The 19,567-nt window shown below is 37.7% G+C and overlaps 1 protein-coding gene across 10 annotated transcripts in view; it reads right to left on the bottom strand.

Annotated features, from left to right (window-relative positions):
• The window catches only part of APC (APC regulator of WNT signaling pathway), a 121,879-nt gene that overhangs the window by 25,598 nt on the left and 76,714 nt on the right, over positions 1–19,567 (bottom strand). For all 10 annotated transcript variants that reach the window (XM_019799602.2, XM_019799606.2, XM_019799608.2 and 7 more), the window contains 3 exons: positions 18,998–19,081; positions 12,618–12,722; positions 1,023–1,121 (listed from right to left, as the gene is read on the bottom strand). In XM_019799602.2, coding sequence (XP_019655161.1) covers positions 1,023–1,121; positions 12,618–12,722; positions 18,998–19,081 — 288 coding nt within the window. The remainder of the gene's footprint in view (positions 1–1,022; positions 1,122–12,617; positions 12,723–18,997; positions 19,082–19,567) is intronic.

Below are 19,567 nucleotides of genomic sequence, written 5' to 3'. Positions count from 1 at the left end.
AATGTGCACAAACTTCTAGCACAGTTATTAGGATAACAGGGGTCCCAATCAGCAGCTATTGTGAGTTATTAAAAGGATTAAGTCTCATATTAACAGTATCGTTGATTATTCTAAATTCACCTCTTAAATCACATTAGTTATTTCAGTAATGCTTTTCATAAGAGCCATTATATTGTTAAAGAAAAAGTAGCTAGAGTATGCTGTGAAACAGTTAATAGAATTATTTAGATTTAACTGAAAATACACTGTTCAGTAATATTAGAATTTCCTCTTTGTCAATATAATATTAAAGACTCTGGCTTTAAAACAAAAATAAAATAATGATTTTCTTTTTAAACACATCATTCTCAAGTCCTAAAATATTTGCTAGTATCTGAGAGACTAAGAAAAATCGCTTATCAGCACGGGGTAACATTCCATTTCAGTAATTTTTCCATCCACTAAAATAAATTTATTAAATACTCATTATGTGTAGGCTCTGTGTTAGATGCCACAAAAGATTTAAAAAGAAAAAAAAAGGTCCCTATTCCTCAAGAGAATTTCATGCAAATTGCAGTGACTCAAAGGAGGTAGACAGACCGCATGGGGAGTTAAGAGGGCACTGGGAATCAGAAAATGTTTTGTAAAGAAGTAAAGCCCAAGCAAAATGCTGAGGGCTGACTCAGATTCTGACAGCCATTTTGTGGTGAGGTTGAGAGGGGAGGTGTATGTCACGCAGGCAAGACGTGGAGGCAGAAAGTCCCAGGGACTGCTTGGGAAGCAGCAAGTAAGCCACTGTGGCTGGGGCTTAGGATACTTGCAGAGAAGTGGATGATAAGGCTGAGAAGGAATAAAAAACTAGCTAAATTGGCACTTTTTACCATCCTCATCTTTCCTTTGTGCTCTTTTGTATAAAGATGTTTAAGAAGAGACTGTGGTGATGGAACCAGAATTCTCCTCTAGTTGAATTTAAAAGATGAGTGAAGAATGTTTTAGCAAAGTACTCATAGTCTTAGTGACCAGAGTTTAAAATCTTCTGTTACCTTGGTTCCCAGATGACTTGTCAACCTTCGAGGAGCAGAGTGTGTGCTACCAGAACTCAAAACACTGGCTGTTTCATGATCCATTCGTGTAGTTGAACCCTAGAAATTAAGCAAAATTATGGATAGTGTAATTTAGATTATAGATAAATACAGCTAACTTCATGTGAAGGTGCACCAAATGAACTGTCTTTAGGGTAAATAGCTAAATACAGCATTAAAAGTGTGGACATTTTAACTGCTCAAAATGAGTATTTTTACCTGTGAACTTAAGTAGATTTTAAAGAAAAACTGAAGAAAAGATTTGTTGCAAAAGACAGTTAAATACAGTGTGGAAATAACCAAACACTGAAGAAATTCTAAGAGTGGTATTTTTTCACAGATCAAAAGACACGAAACCACATTCAGTTAAAGATAAATTTATTGATAGAAAGCTTTATTAATTGACGAAATGCTCTAAATTACCACAAAACTAACTTGGAATTCGGTACGGTCCATGTTCTCTAGGAACTCACAGTATAGAGAGGACTGCTTAAAACTTCATTAGAGAAAGACATGAAAAAATAAATAATTGCACTATGATATGATAAGCACCAGAGTAGAAAAATGTATAAAATACTGTGGGAAAAAATAATAAAATATTGAAGGAAAACAGGAAGAAACAACTACTTGCTATCAGGAACTATTAAAGGCTGCATAAAATAGGTAACATTTAAGGTGGGCCTTGAATTCTGGGGTAGGAGACAAATGCAAAAGTCTGTATAAAAGTATAATAATGGAGAGCACGGAGTGTTTGTTTAACGTGGACAGAACACAAGGTGTGTGGTGGGAGATAAAGGCTGGGTTAAGTTATTAAGTGTCCATGAGTCATTTTAAAGATGCTGCTTTCAAGCTGTGGATGCTGTGGAGCCACTAAACTTTCAACAGGAGGACGGCACGACCAGAATTCTATCTTTACTCATTGATTGTTTAAATTTTAGTTTGTAATTTCTACACCCAATGTGGGGCTTGAATTCACGACCCTGACTGAGATCAAGAGTTGCATGCTCTTCTGACTGAGCCAGTCAGGCACCCCCAGAATTACATCTTTTATAGCATATAACACAGGATGGAGAGATCACAGGTGGGAATTCAGGGAAGACGGTGCTTTCGACAGCTGAACAGTCATGAGGGTACAAAGTAAGGAAGTAGGAATAGGGAGTTGGGGATACCCTATATTTAGAGGACAGAATCAACTGGTTTGCTAACTGAATAGATGTGAGCAAAGAGACACTGGGAACGAAGGACAACCAGGAGGCACTGAGCGTGGATAAATGGGCAGACAGTACAGGAAGTGTGAATACGTGAAATCCAGGAAGAGACAATGGGCTTCCGTGTGGGACCTGAGATCACCATTCACTATACTGACATACAGTAAATATGCTCAATGGGCATCTGAAAACACACGATGCAATTCTGATGCAACTCTGGACAGGAGTAGGGGCTACAGATAAATACGTGGGGGACCTATCAAAATACTGGTTATGGCTAAAGCCATTTAATAATAATTAAGAATAATGATTATAAGAATAATATCCAATTAGAAAGCAATATTGGCAGGTATGGGGTTGCAATGCTTAATCTTTCAAAAGGAAAAGCTAGAATATAAACTGAGGGCAGAAACTTTATTCTGTTGACTGCTGTATCCTCAGGACCCAGGGTAGTTTTAAGTTCATACTAGGTATCCACAAATATTTGTTATGAATGAAAGAGCTAGGAGTAAAATCTGTAAGAATATCTGGACAGAGGACAACTTTGCTGGTTCTCTCACATATAGATGCTCTGGCTAATTGGAGAAGGGTGTGTGGCAAAGGAGTGTTTTTCCCATAATGGGAAAAACAGGTTTGAAGATTGTGAGTTGTTTATCTCCACTCTGGAGGATACAGTGAGTTGGAATAAGTCAATACCTGGTTGTAATAAGGAGGGTGGATTTGAGGAACCAAGATTCAGGATAAAGAATAGTCAGGATTTTTTTTTTTTAAAGTAAATTCAGGCAAGGGGCCTTTCTTGGTCTACAGGAGAAGGTGAATGACTCCTTATCCTGAAGCAAGCGTACTGACTTTGAGGATATCTGATCGTTTGTGATAGGCAGGCTGTAAGGCAACCCCAGTGATCCTTGTCTCCTGGCAGTCATGCCCTTATGTAATGTAATTCCCTCATTTTGAGTATGGGCTAGATTTAGGGACTGGATTCCAGTGAATAGAATGCTGCAGAGGTGATGAGAAGTCACTTTCAAGGTAAGGTTACAAAGACAGTGGCTTCCATCGTGTGTACCCTTTCTTGTTCTCTCTGAGGGAAGCCAGCTACTATGTTGTGAACTGCTTTATGGCCAGGTCCAGGTGGCAAGGAACTGGTTTCTCTGGCCAACAGTCGGTGAGGATATGAGGTCTGCCAATAGCCATGTGGGTGAGCTTAGAAGCGGATCTTTCCCTAGTCAAGCCTTAAAATGTCTGTGGTCCCAGCCAACGCCAAGACTGTAGCCTCAGGAGAGACCCTGAATCAGAGGCCCTCAACTAGGCTGCAGCAGGATTCCTGACCTACAGAAACAATAATAAATGTTTGCTGTTTTAAGCTGCTACATTTGTTAAGCAGCAACAGATAATGAACACACTCTTTGAAACAAAAGAGAAACAAGGGGTTAAATTATAAAACAAGGGAAAACCTATTTCTAAAATAAAACATGTTCCTGACACTCATTTCAGCGTAGACATCAAATTATCTTTAAGCTTCAATCCTACTATTTTCCTGTACTGAAAGAAATCAGCTCCTTGATTTTGGGACACTTCCTGTTCTCCCAATCTATTTAGATAGAAATTCAGATGCATTTATTATAAGGAGATACCAAGAAAATGTTCCCATACCCATACGACATAGAAGCCTAGAATTTGGGCCCTGAGAATCTTTCCTGGGCCCTTTTATTACAACTAGACCTGTGCCAACATCTTTCAGAGAGACTTAGAGAAATGATATCCCACAAGAAATGGTAACTTCCTAAGAAGTGTTTTCTACCCAACTCATGAGTAAATTCCGAAGAAACTTGAGTGTGATTAACTCCCTCATAAACTCAAGAGCTGTGAAAGGAGTCATGTTGCACATCTCTGGAACTGGCCTTGCTCACTGTTCAAAGGTACAAGTATTCTCTACATCATTCTCAACTCTCAGCCCTAAAGAGTGTGAGACTCTTTCCCCCCCGTTTTCTTTCCTATCCAACCTTTCTTGGGGAATCCAGATTTCATGCTGCATGAATCCTCAACTTTTCACTTACTGCTTGTGTTACTCCTGGCCTTACCTGAAACCTGGCTCTTAAAGGAAATCCCTTCTGGGGATGAGCCATGTACTTCACAGAGTCAGGAGGCAGCGTAAGTCTATGTTTTCCTCACTCTTTAAATCATTTTGAAACCCTGTAACAGGCCCAAATCTCTTTGGGTTATAAAATCACCTTTTCCCCCTTTCCCAGTGCTGTGATAATCTCTGACCTCCCAATCACTGTACCCAATCATTACTTTGGCACAAGGGTCGCTGACCTCCTTCCACTTTAACTACTGCATCGTTCTGGATCACTTCAACATCCATGCACACACCGCATTCAAAACCTTGGCCCCTCAGTTCTCTGATAATATCTTCAATGACATTTTTCTCCTCTACTCCATTTTAGCCACTGACCTCAATGATTATATCCTGGACTATTTCCATTACCCCAAAATGCACCATCTCTAAATAACACATTTTGTTATCCTGTTGCAGCTCTGACAGCCTATTCTAGCAATCTCCTTTAACCCTAAGAAAGCTTCTTTGAAACGACTGGAATAGCAAGCGCCTGGATTTCTCTACATATTCCAGCTTGAATTTCTTGCAGTATATCGCTTCCAATAATTCTCTTGCTAATTTTCAGCAGCTTTACTCTATGCTTATTCCATCCCACTTGCCTGCAAACACGGCAGTTACAGATGATCCAACCGTCCATTTTTCTACACCCTGATATGGACTGCTGAGCAGAATCTGAGAAATTTGAGCATGTGAGAAAATAACACAACTCTCCAGGACGCTGTGCATTTAACATTTATGGTCACCAATACATTTGGGCCCTTAGTACTATACCTACAGTCTTTGTTTCCCTAGTCAGCTCTCCTTTCTTTCCTTATAGTGGCAATTTTATATATGCCTCCTTTTGTACAAAGCTGACTCTTCTTCCTTTACCACAAATAATTTTACCTTCTAATTTACGGAGAAATAGAAGCCGTCAGACAAAACTCCCTCAACTTTTTGTTACCAAACCAACAAAATAACCTGCCACCATATCCATCTCCACCTTCTGCTGCTACATCAGGGACGTAGGAAGAAGCAGGCTCCCAGCAGAGGAGCCTGATGCGGGGCTCGATCCCAGAACGCCGGGATCACGCCCTGAGCCGAAGGCAGCCACTTAACGACTGCGCCACCCAGGCGCCCCTCAGTTCTTCTATCTTAAAAAAGTAAAACAATCTGCAAATTTTCTCTCAAATCTGTATTCTGCATCAGTTAAAGGCCTGTTCACTTTTTGAGCTAGCTAGAATTACTCTCTTCCACTTTTTTTTTTTTAAGACTTTAAGTCCTCTCTATATCCATCATGGGGCTCAAATTCACAACCCTGAGACCAAGAGTCACATGCTCTACTGACTAGGTCCATGAGGCACCGAGTTCTCTCCTACTTTTTAATTTTCCATTTAAGCCTCAACTCACTTCAAAATAATACGATAATGAAAAAAGCCAATGAAATTGCTCTTGCTAAGATCAACACTGAACTTTTTTTGGTAAAACCCAATGTAGATTTTTTAGTCCTTATGGTCAGTGGTGAATAATGTTTACTGTTTCCTCTTTTTTGGAACAATATGATTCCCTTGCTTTAGCATGTTAGCCCAGGTCTTCATCTTCTCACTCTATAATCATGGGGGATGTAAACATCTTCCATATCTTAAGTTATCACCACATTCTTCACCCTTCCCTTCAATTCCAAACTCAAATATCTAACAGCCTACCTGACATTTCTACTTCAATGTCTCATATTTAACACCTTCAAACTTAACCTTAATTTTAACATTTTTGAAACGAGATTATTTTCCTCCACAAATCTCTCCTCATCTAGAGTTATCAGTGAATTGTATCACCAGCCTCCTAGCTGCCTGTGACAAAAACCTGGAAGTCATTCTTGACTTCTTTCCCCTTCCCCCTTCATTGTTATACCCAACAACACCAAACCTTACGGATTCTATTTCCTAAATATTCTCAGATACTCAAGCTATCCACCTACTAACTGACTCTCTCCAATCTATCAATAGTTCTCTAATCCTGAAGCCACCATCATCTTTCACCTAATTTACCCAATCACTTTTGAGGTGTCATAATAAATTAATTTATAACTTTTTCCAGGACCGACATCATCTTAATGCTAGTTAAGTGCTTCTAATGTGTGTTCCTGTAACACAATGTACTGGCGCTCTCATAATACTTAACACACTTTGTGGAAACTGCTCACCTGTCTTACTTCTAGATTCTAAGTTTCTTAAGGAAAAGATAGCACATACCTAGCTCACACCCATATCCTGGGGTTGAGAACAGTCTTTGCATAAGGCAGACGCTTAGTAAACAGATGCTGGACATTGATGAATGAATTTTGTATTATCTTTCAGGTGAAAGGAGTGGGGGAAAAGGTGACCAGTAAAGTGAAAAATGGGCTGGGGAATACAGAGGTGGGGATAAGATGAATGACTGGAAGGGACCCTTCCAAGTAACTGTAATTTCTTTTAATCAGTACATATTAGAATCAAGCATCTCTTTTTTTCTGCTTTTCCCTTATTCATTCTTAAATAACCCCTGCCAATAGAGACAGGCACTCAAAAGTTCACTGAGGGGGCCTAGAAGGGCTATGCCTGATGGCTGCACTCAGTAGAGCTGGGATATAGTCAATTTCAAGTATTCCTCCTGGATCGGAACCCCTCTTCTCTCTTCCTCCTTACTCACTTTAAAAAGTGACTCCAGGGTTTCTATGTCGCAGGCAGCAGGAGTCTCTAAGTCCCTGTCAAACCTAGCCTGAGGCGGAAGAGGCAATATGCTTTTAGTTCTTCTCTCTCTTTTTTAAAGTGAGCTCTGCATCCAACGTGGGACTTGAACTTGCAGCCCTGAGATCAAGAGTTGCATGCTCTACCAGCTGAGCCAGCCAGGCACCCACCCCCCGATAGTTATATATTTTTAAAACGTGCTCTTATCTTTTGGAAATACAGAGTGAAGTATTTATGGAGGAAATGATGACAATGTTGGATCTTCTTCAAAAATAAAATGGTAGGGCAAATGGAGTAGGGTACATGTGGATTACTATATTATTTTATCTGCCTCTGTATATATTTAAAATTTTCCATAGTAAGTTTTAAAATGCTTATTAGCCGCAAAGTGTTCTCTTATCATTTCATTTCTTTCCCACTCTTGGCTGAACTTTATCACTACTTACTGGCTATCACTAGAGATCTGGTTCTAAACTTTAAATAGAAAAGCTGAGAACCAATTCATAAATGAATTACACACGTAGTTATATACTAAGCAAGCAGGGATCTGACCTGTATAATTTACTCCCAGCTTTCTCTTTCCATTTAATTTCCAGGGGAGATTAATCACAGATGAAGAAACACTATTTCTAGAAGGGAGGCCAGATCTTTCTTCCAACCAACATATATTTACTGTTATCTACTATTTACCAGGGCCTGCGAGGATATGAAAATGGATAAAACTAGATAAAATCTTTGCCTTTCTGGAGCTTACAGTCTAGTGGGGGAAATCAATATTAATCAAATAATCACACAAATAAATGTAAAACTGCATGGGGTGCCTGGGTGGCTCAGTCGTTAAGCGTCTGCCTTCGGCTCAGGGCGTGATCCCGGCGTTCTGGGATACAGCCCCACATCAGGCTCCTCCGCTGAGAGCCTGCTTCTTCCTCTCCCACTCCCCTTGGTTGTGTTCCCTCTCTTGCTGGCTGGCTGCCTGTCTCTGTTAAATAAATAAATAAAACCTTTAAAAAAAATGTAAAACTGCAAATGTGGCAGTCTTCAAAGGAGAGGAATGTTCTAGGACAGCCTATAACAACGGAATTTGAACTGTTCAAGCCTCTTGAGAAAGTCATGCTTACGTGCAAAAACATACGAACTGATGTTAACGGAGTGAAATGGGATGAGAAGAGCACTGTAAAGAAGGGGTATAGATTGTGCACAGGCTGCGGAAAAGGAGGCCCAATAAATATAAGGTACTGAAAAGCCAGTGTGGCTGAAGTAGTGAGAGCAAAGTGTGACGGGAAGCTGACGAGTTAGGCAGGAGCCAGGTTATACAGGTCATAATAAAGGGTTATCTTATTCTAAGAACCAAGGGAAGCCATTAAAGGATTTTAAAGACGGTGATTTACTTTTTGCAAAGATCATTCTGGCAGGTGGATGGGGGCAGGAAACCAGGTGATAGAGGGTGTACAATGAACTTGCGCGCAGTGGTAAGTGCACCAGGATGGGAGCTTTTGCCGGATGGTTAAAGGAACCTTGGCTAACTGAATCACAGTCCCACAGGTATGTATCACTTGGCTACGTCAGGGTTTGGAGCTGTTGTAGTATTGTTTTAAACAGTGACTAAAAGTAACCAAATAAATGGCATTAGTAGTATTAGTGCCATTCGAACACCAATTTGGCGGCAAGGTCTATGGCTAATATTGCCAAACGAATGTACTAGTCATGTTCACCGCTGACTCTGCAGAGCTATCAAATTCACCATCTGCAGAATGAATGAATGCTTGCCTCTGATTCACTGTTTTTAATAGATCTCATGCTCATTACAAAAAATTCAAACAATACATAAAAATGTAAATATGAAGGTAAAACAACATAAATCCCAAAACTTGGAGATACCCTTGGTAACAATGTGAACAATATTCCTCCAGACATTTCTCTATGCGTGTACACATGTATACATATGAAAGAATACCTGCTTTTTTAAAGAAAAAATGTTATAATTATTTTTGAAGTTAATAGCATTTATTAATATTCAGCAAGCATTTAAACACTTACTGTGCTAGTTGTGTGGGGTACAATGGTGAGGAATGGCCATATAGTTCAGCTTAAAGGATTTTTTTTTTTTTAAGTAGGCTCTACACCCAGCATGGAGTCCAACACGGGGCTTGAACTCATGATCCTAAGATCAAGATGTGAGCTGAGATCAAGAGTTGGACGCTTAACCAACTGAGCCACCCAGGTGCCCCCAGCTTAAAGGATTTTAAAAGGAAGACAGACAATTAAACCTACAATAAATTGTGCTAAATTCTATGAGAACAGAAGAGAGTACCTGAGAGCACTTGATCAGTTCTAGGGAGGTGGGAACAAGGAGAATATCCCGGAAGCAGTGCCATTTAAACTGAGGGGGAAGGATGGGTAGGACACATACAAGTGAGCTGAAAGAGAGGAGAGTTCCAGGCAGTAAGCGTCACGTGGACAGCCTGGACACGCTCAAGGACCTCAAGAAGCTGAGGTTGAGGGAGTGCCGAGAAATGGGGGCAAATCGTCAGAGAGAGTGCCGGAAGAGCAGGCGGCGAAGAATCTAGAGTGTATTCTGTGGGCAGTGGGGCAGACACTGAAATAAGCGATAACGAATGGTGCTTTGGGAGGATCGCTCTCATTATAGTATGAAAAATACACTAGAAAAGGCAAGGCTGAAATAAAAGTTAGATCTCTATATAAGCAGAGACACAATGTATCATTTCTAACATTTGCATGGATGTAGGTTCTGTGAGGCCTGGGACTATCTGTCCTCTTCAATTCTCTATCTCGAGAGTCCAATACACCATCTAGCACGTAATATTTATTAACTTAGAAAATAATTACTAGCTATAAATAAAAATAGGCTGTTCTGTTTAATGAGTATCTCCTGTACGCCAAGAACTGCATTACGTGTGTATCGCATTCAGTTCTCACAACTGTACCACCTTATTTTGCTAAAGAACAAACACTAAAGCCCAGAGTTTATACTTGGCCAAGACTAGTCTCTTAGCTAGTTAGCAGGGGAGCAGGATTAATCATGGGTCTGCTGACTCCAGAGCTACTTAACCACTTATCCCACTCAAAGGACTAATAATTTAATCAATTACTGATTAATATACATTCAAGTTATTTCCAATTTTTGCTATTAGAATAATACGATGAATCTCTTCAAACATTTCTTTTTTTTTTTTTTAAAGATTTTTATTTATTTATTTGACAGAGATAGAGACAGCCAGCGAGAGAGGGAACACAAGCAGGGGGAGTGGGAGAGGAAGCAGCAGGCTCATAGCAGAGGAGCCTGATGTGGGGCTCGATCCCATAACGCTGGGATCACGCCCTGAGCCGAAGGCAGACGCTTAACCGCTATGCCACCCAGGCGCCCCTCAAACATTTCTGAACACTCGTCACCTATTACCTCATAGCATTAAATCTTAGATATTGCAATGACAAGGCACAGGGCAGGTACAGCTATAAATTTACTTATCATAAAATTGCTCTTCAGAAAGGTTGTTCCATTTCATACAACTAAAAGCAGAATATAAGAATGCCTGTCAACCTACCAGTACCAACACTGAGTGTTACTGATCTCTGCTTACCCAGTGGCATCCAAAAAAAAAAAAAAAAACAATTCTCATTTTGGCTGTAGTTTATATTTACAAATCATTACTAACAAAATTATCACCTTCCCATATGTTTAAAAACCATTTTATTTTTTCTTTTAGTTCCTGTTCATGTCATGTCATTTGTTTATGTTTTAATGATCTTTAGTTAATTTATACTCTTCATGTATTTGGAAATGCAGGTTTTTCCTTATTATAAATATTTGTAAATAATGAGAACTTAATTTTTGTCTGTCTTATAATCTTGTCATGATTTTTAGGGTGTACTTAAATTTTACACTTTTATGTGAAGCTACTGATTTTTTCTTTTAAGTTTTCCCATTCACCTCATTATAAAATTATAAAAATCCTACCCACATTTTTCTAATCTTTTTATATTTTTAATAGCTTTCATTGTGACATTAACTCTAATCTCAGAATTAATTCCGATGTAAAAAAATGTGACAAGGATTCAATTATTTTTTAAATGGATAGCCAGCTTACTGGGTAGGTGAGACTTTAAAATACATAATAACTGGAATATGACCCAAAGCATTTATAGTTGGTCTAATCCTAAGTAAACGGTGTTTTCTGTCAAGAGCAGGAAACTTTTCTTTCTTTTCTACATATATACAGGAAAACATAAACGCCCCAAATAATTCCCTAAAGGTAGAAAATAATTCAGATATGCTAAATATAATTTCTTTTGCTCCATTTACCATCTTCAACTGAAGAGTTTTCCCCAGTTCAATGCTAACTAGTAATCCTAAAATATCTTTAACTTAGTAAAATAAATTTAAATACTTAAATATAAGACATTTTTTAAAATCTTTTTTTAAAAAAAGATTTTATTTATTTATTTGACAGAGAGAGAGAGAGAGAGCAAGCACACAAGAAGGCAGAGTGGCAGGCAGAGGCAGAGGGAGAGGGAGAAGCAGGCTCCCTGCTGAGCATGAGTCCGATGCGGGACTTGATCCCAGGACCCTGGGATCATGACCTGAGCCCAAGGCAGACGCTTAACAGACTGAGCTATCTAGGTGCCCCTTAAATATGAGACATTTTAAGCTTTAAATTTTCATCCATGCTCTTTAAAAAAAAATATTATCAAAAATAACCTACAGACACTACAGGAATATTTTATATCAACAGTGGGGAAATTATCTTTAAAAAACAGTGAAATTACTTTTTAAAAAATCACTCATTTACAACATAAAAATATTCACTGAAAAAAATGTGGAGAAGACCAAACAACCCAAACAAAATTCTGTCATATTATGATGCATTCTGATAAAACTCTAATAGGAAATTAATGGCAGAAAAACAAGATAACAGTGCTACATTAAAAAAAAAAAAAGTCGATTTCCACAATTTTGCTAAAAATGATGTGATAATGGTTAAACATGACTAGGCTATGTCTCTTTTTAGGAGGATTAGTATCATTTTTTTTCAATTATAAAACTTGGATTTCTAGATTTATGTAGCCTTGAACCACAACAGAAAACAAGAATTATAACAAAGTCCTTATCACTTTTAAAAACAAAAACGTCTTTGCGAAGAATGCCTTAGAGAAAGAGCAAATCTGTTCTATGTAAGCAATAAGAACTAGGTCAAATTACATATAACAGAAATGAAGTTTAGCATTTATTTTTCAAAAAAACCCTCTACTCACGCTAATCATTTTAGGCTAAAATAGAAATACATAATTAAAGCTATAAAATATATTTAGAAATTGTGAAAGCATTATTGTTAGATGTAATAAAGAAAAATGACAGCATTTTGGCAATGAATTCTTCTGGAGATACTATTCAGGACTAAGGACATCAGTAAGATTTACAGATTATTCTGAGGACTACCTTACTCCATATTCCTTTAAAAAATATTTAAATAGCTAATTAAAAAGAAAACCAATAAAATAATTTATTTACCTGACCACTACCAGAAGCTGCCATGTTGATGTCTGCCATTCCTTGACCTTCATTCTGCCGCTCAGCTTCATGTGAGCCGGCTTCATGCTTGCTCTGAGATGACCTCTGTTAATATGGAGTTAACATCAGTACACACAAAAACGGTGAATGCTTTCTTAGCCCACAGCTTTTTTTTCTTTCCTGTATTAAAGCTTTGAATGCATCAATTATACAGGTTTACAAAACCATGGAACTGCACTTTATACTTCATAACCTCTAGCATGGTTGGCAGTTAAATATTTCAGTAAGAGGAAAGTGAAGTGTGTCCCCTGAGCATTAGAGCCACACAAGACAAAGGATTTTCTGAGACTCACAGAAACACCATCCTCCACCAGCTGTGCTCACATCACTATCAGGGATATAACCCAACTAGAACAAATAATTGTCTCTTCCACAAGGTCACATGGTTCTGGCATTTAATGGAGCTGCAAATATAACACTCAAACTATTACCTAAGCTTACAAATACATTCTGTGTGTTTATACATAGAATACATATACATCTTCTGCTAATGAAAGTCATGAAATCAATAACCTCTTAGATTTTGATATGAATAATACCAAAAACCTTTTCTAATGTGACCGCCATCTGTTATATGAAATGAAAATGACAGATTATATCCAGTAAAAGCAGTCATTTCAGGATAGATCATATCCAGTATAAAGCAATCACTCTGTAAAAATATCACTGCAGAATCAAAGAAGTAAAATAATTTTTCCATTATCTTTTATAGAAGCACAAATGTGCTTGCTTGCTCTAGGAAAATGATACTCAAAAATAAAAATTACACTTTAAAAAACTTGACATATTTAATAGTGGATAATTATATTACAAAATGGCTTCCAATGGAACTTCCCTTAAACATTAAGCTTTCCTCGGCCATTTAAAATCTGACTTAAAAGTTAATTTACATGCAGTATTTCCATCAATAAACTAGTTAAGTTATAAATAGGCAAAAATGTAGCAGCTCCAATAATTCAGAAATAGAAGAAAAAATAGTATCATCTGAAAATCACACTATAAAACAAATGCAAAAAAAGTAGAGACATTATAAAGTCAATCGAGAGACAAAATGAATAAAAAACCCACTAAAAACACAAAAATGTGACACTAACACAATTAAAGATGTCAACATAAAAGTGATGACTGAGCATCTGCTATGTTAGTTATCTGTACGGGTACCACACAATACAGTGCTGGTCTACAGAGTCCCCAAGCTTACGGCTCATCAGGGGTACTATCAAACAATGCGAGAACTAACAATAAAGCTAAAACTTCGACAAGCACACTGAGAAAAAGAGTACAAGGTGCTGTGAGAATAAATAAGAAGAAAGATATCACATGGCCTAACAGTTTGGGAAAGAGCCATCTCAGGAAGTGCCGTTTGAACTGAGATCTAAAGAATAGGAGTTCTGGGGAAAGGGACTGAATTAGGGGAAGGTTTCAGGCAAACAGATCATATGCAAAGGACCTGGGGTTGAAGGGAGGGGGGCAGTTTGTTCTAGTACATCAGAAAAGTCATGGTGCAGAGAGTAGAAAAAAGATGGTAAAAAAAACAACTTACTGATTTTGTTGAATTTTAGTGTGATTCTCATGTATCGCTTCTGCCCTCACATAACCAATACTAGACCATTAATGGGAAAAGTTAATGTAAATTGATTTTTTAAGGTCAAATTTTAATTTTAAGTGGTCTAAGTAGGTAGGAAACATAGGGGAGGCCAGTTTGGAAGCTAATGTATTAATTTAAGTGTGAGATGATGGTAGCTGACACCAGGCAAGCAGTGACAGGGATAAAAGCAGTAGGAACAGAGAGGTAAATCTGAAGAACTTGATATTACTGGATATGGACTAGAAGAAGAGATCTGGTGTCAAGAATTATTCTTATATTTCTTAGCTCACACAAATGAATAATGATGGTGTCACTTGCAGAGAAGGTAATACTAAAGGAGTGAGGGTTTTTTTTTGTTTTTTTTTTTTGGAGGAGGTGGCATGGTAAGAAGGACTTAGGAGGAAAGGTCATTAATTATGTTTTGAATATGTTGGCTTTAAGGTGTCTTTGAGATATCTAAGTGGAGATGCAGAGAAGGCACATAGATTTAGGAGACTGGAACTCAGGGCTAGAAAAATGAATTTGAGAGCCAATACTGTATAAAAGGTAAGTGAAGCTATAAGCATAAATGAGATGGTCTAAGGGAAAGATAATACAGATAAAAGAAATAAAGACTTAAGGAATGCATACAATTAATGTCCAGAAAAAAGAACATGGCCCTATAAAAGCCAAAGAGGTGGGAAAAAAGCCAAGAAAATGTTGCCATAAATACCAAGAGAAGAATATTTCAAGCAACAGGAAGTGTTCAATAATGCAGAAAATGTCAAGATGAAGAATGAAAATATCAATTTAATTAATAATATAGAAGTCACTGATGGAAGTAGAGACTAGCTAGACTGATGTGTTTTAAGAGTGAATGGTGGGGAGGAAATATAGACTTGGGAGCCTAGAAACACCTGTGCAGTGGAGGAATGGGAAAAAACAATGAGGGAAGTAAGGGGACAGATTAAGGAAGGTAGCTGCAGGGAGAGGCAGAATTGAGGAAGGTTCATCTTATATTTTAAAGATAAGAGTTGAGCATGTTTAAATGTCAATGCAAAGGTGCCACAGAAGATAAATATGTGAGAGAAAAGAGATAAGAGTAAGAAGTTCCAGAAAAGGCAGGAGTTGAAAATCCAAAGCACAGGCAAGAAGGCAGAACACCTCCTGACAGGAAGGACTGGCAGTTCTGATGACAGATACTATTTTCTCTATGGAGGACGTGGAATTATGGACGGAGATTAGTAAAGTCATTTCCAAGAGAAGGAGAATGGGGGAGGGGATCCACAGAAACAGAGTAGTCCTGAAGGATTACCAGACCCATGTGATGATAGGATGATGAATATGATAAAGCCTAATGTTTACTATGCACTGATCACTTGGTATCTACTGATTTATTTAATCCTCATACCAACTCTTGAGGTAGGGATTAATATTATCACCACTTTACAATAAAGAAACTGAGGCACAGAGAAGATAAGTATCTGGCTTTAGGTCACCTACCTAGTAAATGACAGAGTCAGAGCTGGGATCACAAGCCTGACTCCAGGGCCCAAACTAATATTTAACACTTACTATCTTTATTTTCTTTCCTCCTCCTTCTTTCCTTTTGTTACTTACTTCCCTTTATTCTTTTACTGATAGGCTACAGGCCTGCCTGCACTCTTTACCACCGTCCAATTTTAGTATGTGCGCTGCCAAAGTGAGCACTTTTTACCACTGTCCAAAGAGACTGCTAACGTTGAAGGCAAAGAAATTGTTGCTGATTTCCTATGAAGGAATAACCCTAACTAGCATCCTCATTTCCAGAGTTGCTGGACAACTTCCCCACAGTTTTCTACCCTAGGGCTGAAAAAAATTAAAAAAAAAAAATTGTTGAGATATTTGCAAACCACAACATTCACCCACTTTAAGTGTATAATTTTTTGTAAGCATACCAAGCATCACCATAATCCAGTTTTAGAACATTTTTATCATTCTAATAGGATTCCTTGTGCTCATTTATAGTTAATCCTCATTCCCACCCATAGCCCTGGCTTAACTACCTTCTGTCGTTATAAATTTAACTTTTCTAGACATTTCTTATAAATGAAATATGTGGATGTACATGTCATGTCTGGTTTCTTTTACTCAGCATCTTTTTGAGCTTGATCCACGTTGCAGTATGTATCACCAATTTGTTCCTTTTCACTGCAGAACAGTATTCAGTTGTAAAGATATACCACACTGTGCTTAATCATTCACCAGCTGATACACATCTGCATTGTTTATACTTTGGGGGCTACTATGAATAATACTGCTATGAACATTCAGGTTAAAGTCTTTGTGTGAACATATGTTTTCATTTCTCTTGGATAAGTACCTTGAAGTGGAATTGCTGGATCACATGACTCTATGTTTGATATTTTAAGTAACTGCCAAAATGTTTTCCAAGTGGCTATACATTTTACATTCCCAAGAGCAATGTATGATGCCTTCTATTTAACCACATCCTTGCCAAAGCTTATTATCTGTTTTTATGATTATAGCCATCCTAATGGGTGTAAAGTGGTATCTCACCGTGGTTTTGATTTGCATTTTAGCTGGTGTCTGAAGTGAGGGCAGTCTTGGGAATGACTTTATCCTTAAATGCGGGGTCTGCACTCCGGGTACTTAGTGTCAGAACTGAAAGGAATTACATATGGGACACCCAGTAGTGTCCGAGAACAGGTGTTAGAATATAGCTGGAAATAATTTTCTTTCAGAAATTTCAAGAACTTGGTATTCTACTTCCCAGCTTTCAGTGTTGCTGTTTTTATAAAGCTAGAGACACTTTTGTTTTTTGGGTTTTTGTTTTGTTTTGTTGTTTTTTTGCTTGTTTTCCTCTCCTTCTCTAGAATGTCTTAGGACTTTCTTCTTATTCCTAGTGAAATGAAATTGTACCATGATGTGCCTGCTGTGGGATTTTTTTCATCTGTGGTACTGGATATTGAAGAGACCATTTTATTTGGAAAACTATGTCCTTCAATTCCAGGGTATTTTATTTCTGTGATAATTTCCTCCCTCTAGCGCCTCCATTCTCTTTCTGGAACTTTTTATTCGGTTAGTGAACCCTCCAGGAATGCTTCTCTGATTTTCTCATCTGTTTTCCATCTCATATCTTTCTGTTCTATTTTCTGAGAGATTTATCTTCTAACCTTTCTGAATTTTCATTTCTGCTACCACCACACTTTTAATTCCCAAGAACTCTTTCTTGAATTCTTTGAATGTTCCTTTTGCATACCATCGTTTCCCACCATCATGGACACATTCTCTTTTATCTGAGACTATTAATGTTAGTTTTAGGTTTTAAAGTGTTCTCTCAAGGGGCGCCTGCGTGGTGCAGTCGTTAAGCATCTGGCTTCGGCTCAGGGCGTGATCCCGGCGTTCTGGGATCGAGCCCCACATCAGGCTCCTCTGCTGGGAGCCTGCTTCTTCCTCTCCCACTCCCTCTGCTTGTGTTCCCTCTCTCGCTGGCTGTCTCTCTCTGTCAAATAAATAAATAAAATCTTAAAAATAAATAAATAAATAAATAAAGTGTTCTCTCTGCATGCTATCTTTTTCCATTACACCTTTCTTTTTGGGAACTTACTTAAAATGTTTGGTAGTTTTTAGCTGTCCATCCCTATTTCAGAATGGGCTACTATGAAAAGGTTAAGTGACGCTCTATGAGTGAGGGATGAAGACTGGCAACTATAACTGTTCTATAGGGTGGTCCAGCTGGGTTGCTTTACCGGGGAATCCTCTAATGTCAGTACCTTTAGGTCTGTTTTCTTGGGTTGGCCACATTTCTTAGAGAAGCTGTTTCTAGGAACTTGCCTGTATTATAAGCCTGGATGCCAGTGAGGGTTTTGGCATTCCGTAAGTAAATTTTCACTTATTTCAGTTTTTAGAAGGATACCCCAACTTCAGTTACACTAAGGTTACCCCTACCTGAAGACCCTTTCTTTTACCCTTTCTAGAATAAGTCACTCATCTTCTGCTGGGGTTAGAAAGAAGTCAACCCACTACTGAGAGTTTAAGACAGCCTCTGGAGTCTCCACCTGCTTCTGAACAAATTTTGAAACATCCTCTAAAATTTTAGATACCTTTTTTAATCCTCACATCCAGAGGTACCTATTTTGGAACTTTCACAGGACTCCACAGTATAAAATGAGTTGCTTCATGACTTCCTACTGCTGACTTAGGGGTTAATTCACTATCTACTAAAACCGTACATTTATTTACTGGCTTTCCAGCTTCCCCAATTTTACTGTTACCTCCCCGTCTTTGTGCCTTTTTCATTTTATCCTTTTACTGTAATTTTATTTTTTTCATAATAGTTTACTTTATTTTTTTTAATTTAATATACTGTAATTTTAATGAGGACTGTGGAGCAAGCATAAATGAATTTGTATGATCAGTTTTAATCATGAATTACATACAGGTAATAGCTTATTTACTAGCTGGTAATGCCCAAATTAAGTTAGTTATCTGATTATATGTAATCTGATGACGGAAGTAAAGTATCTGTATTTATGGCTCTATAAATTTTAATTGAGTAGGAGTTACTAAAAGATCAACATAGTCAAGGTTTTTGATAATTCACTTAATTTCATGAAAAAACGTACAAACTGTCTCAATTCTTTAGAAGAACATCTATATTTCAGTGATGCCACATTAATGAGACATATATTCTTTTCTTAGAAAACTACATTTATATCTGTAAACAAACAAACAAAACCAATTTACTAACCTCTGCTTCTGTTGCTTGGGGCTGTAAAAGCTGTCGTATACGAAGTATGTCCTTCTCTATCTGTTGGATTCTGGTTACTCTTCGCTAAAAGAAAGTAAGTGACCAAATTAGATCTAACTTTATTAAAAACATTAGTATAAATAGTCATACTACTGCTATCATTTAACAGCTCAGGGTTATGCTAAGTCATTCTAATATGAGAAGTTAGGTATGTATACATATATTCACACAATGATGACATAGTGCGGCAGTTCAATTTTTTAATACACCTAATTTTATACAATAGAGTTGTTTAGGAAAATTGCACAAATATAAGTCATATACCAAACTGCATGATGCATGTGGTAAAAAAAAATGGTATTTTAATTATTCTCAAAAACAGTTCAACAAAGAGAAAATTACACTTAAATTTGATCTTTACACTAACCCAGATTTATACAAAGCATGGTATATGTGTAAAGAGAAGGAGCACCTGATTTGTTTTAGTAGACACAAGGGTTTAAACAGCAGCATTAACACGTTCAAGAGTTATTCCTATTACAAGACATTAGTGCTTTTCAGATATAGCTT

The sequence above is a fragment of the Ailuropoda melanoleuca genome, chromosome 3 (assembly GCF_002007445.2).
Source record: "Ailuropoda melanoleuca isolate Jingjing chromosome 3, ASM200744v2, whole genome shotgun sequence".
In the NCBI taxonomy this organism is placed as follows: domain Eukaryota; kingdom Metazoa; phylum Chordata; class Mammalia; order Carnivora; family Ursidae; genus Ailuropoda; species Ailuropoda melanoleuca.
This window is presented reverse-complemented; position numbering and strand designations above follow the sequence as displayed.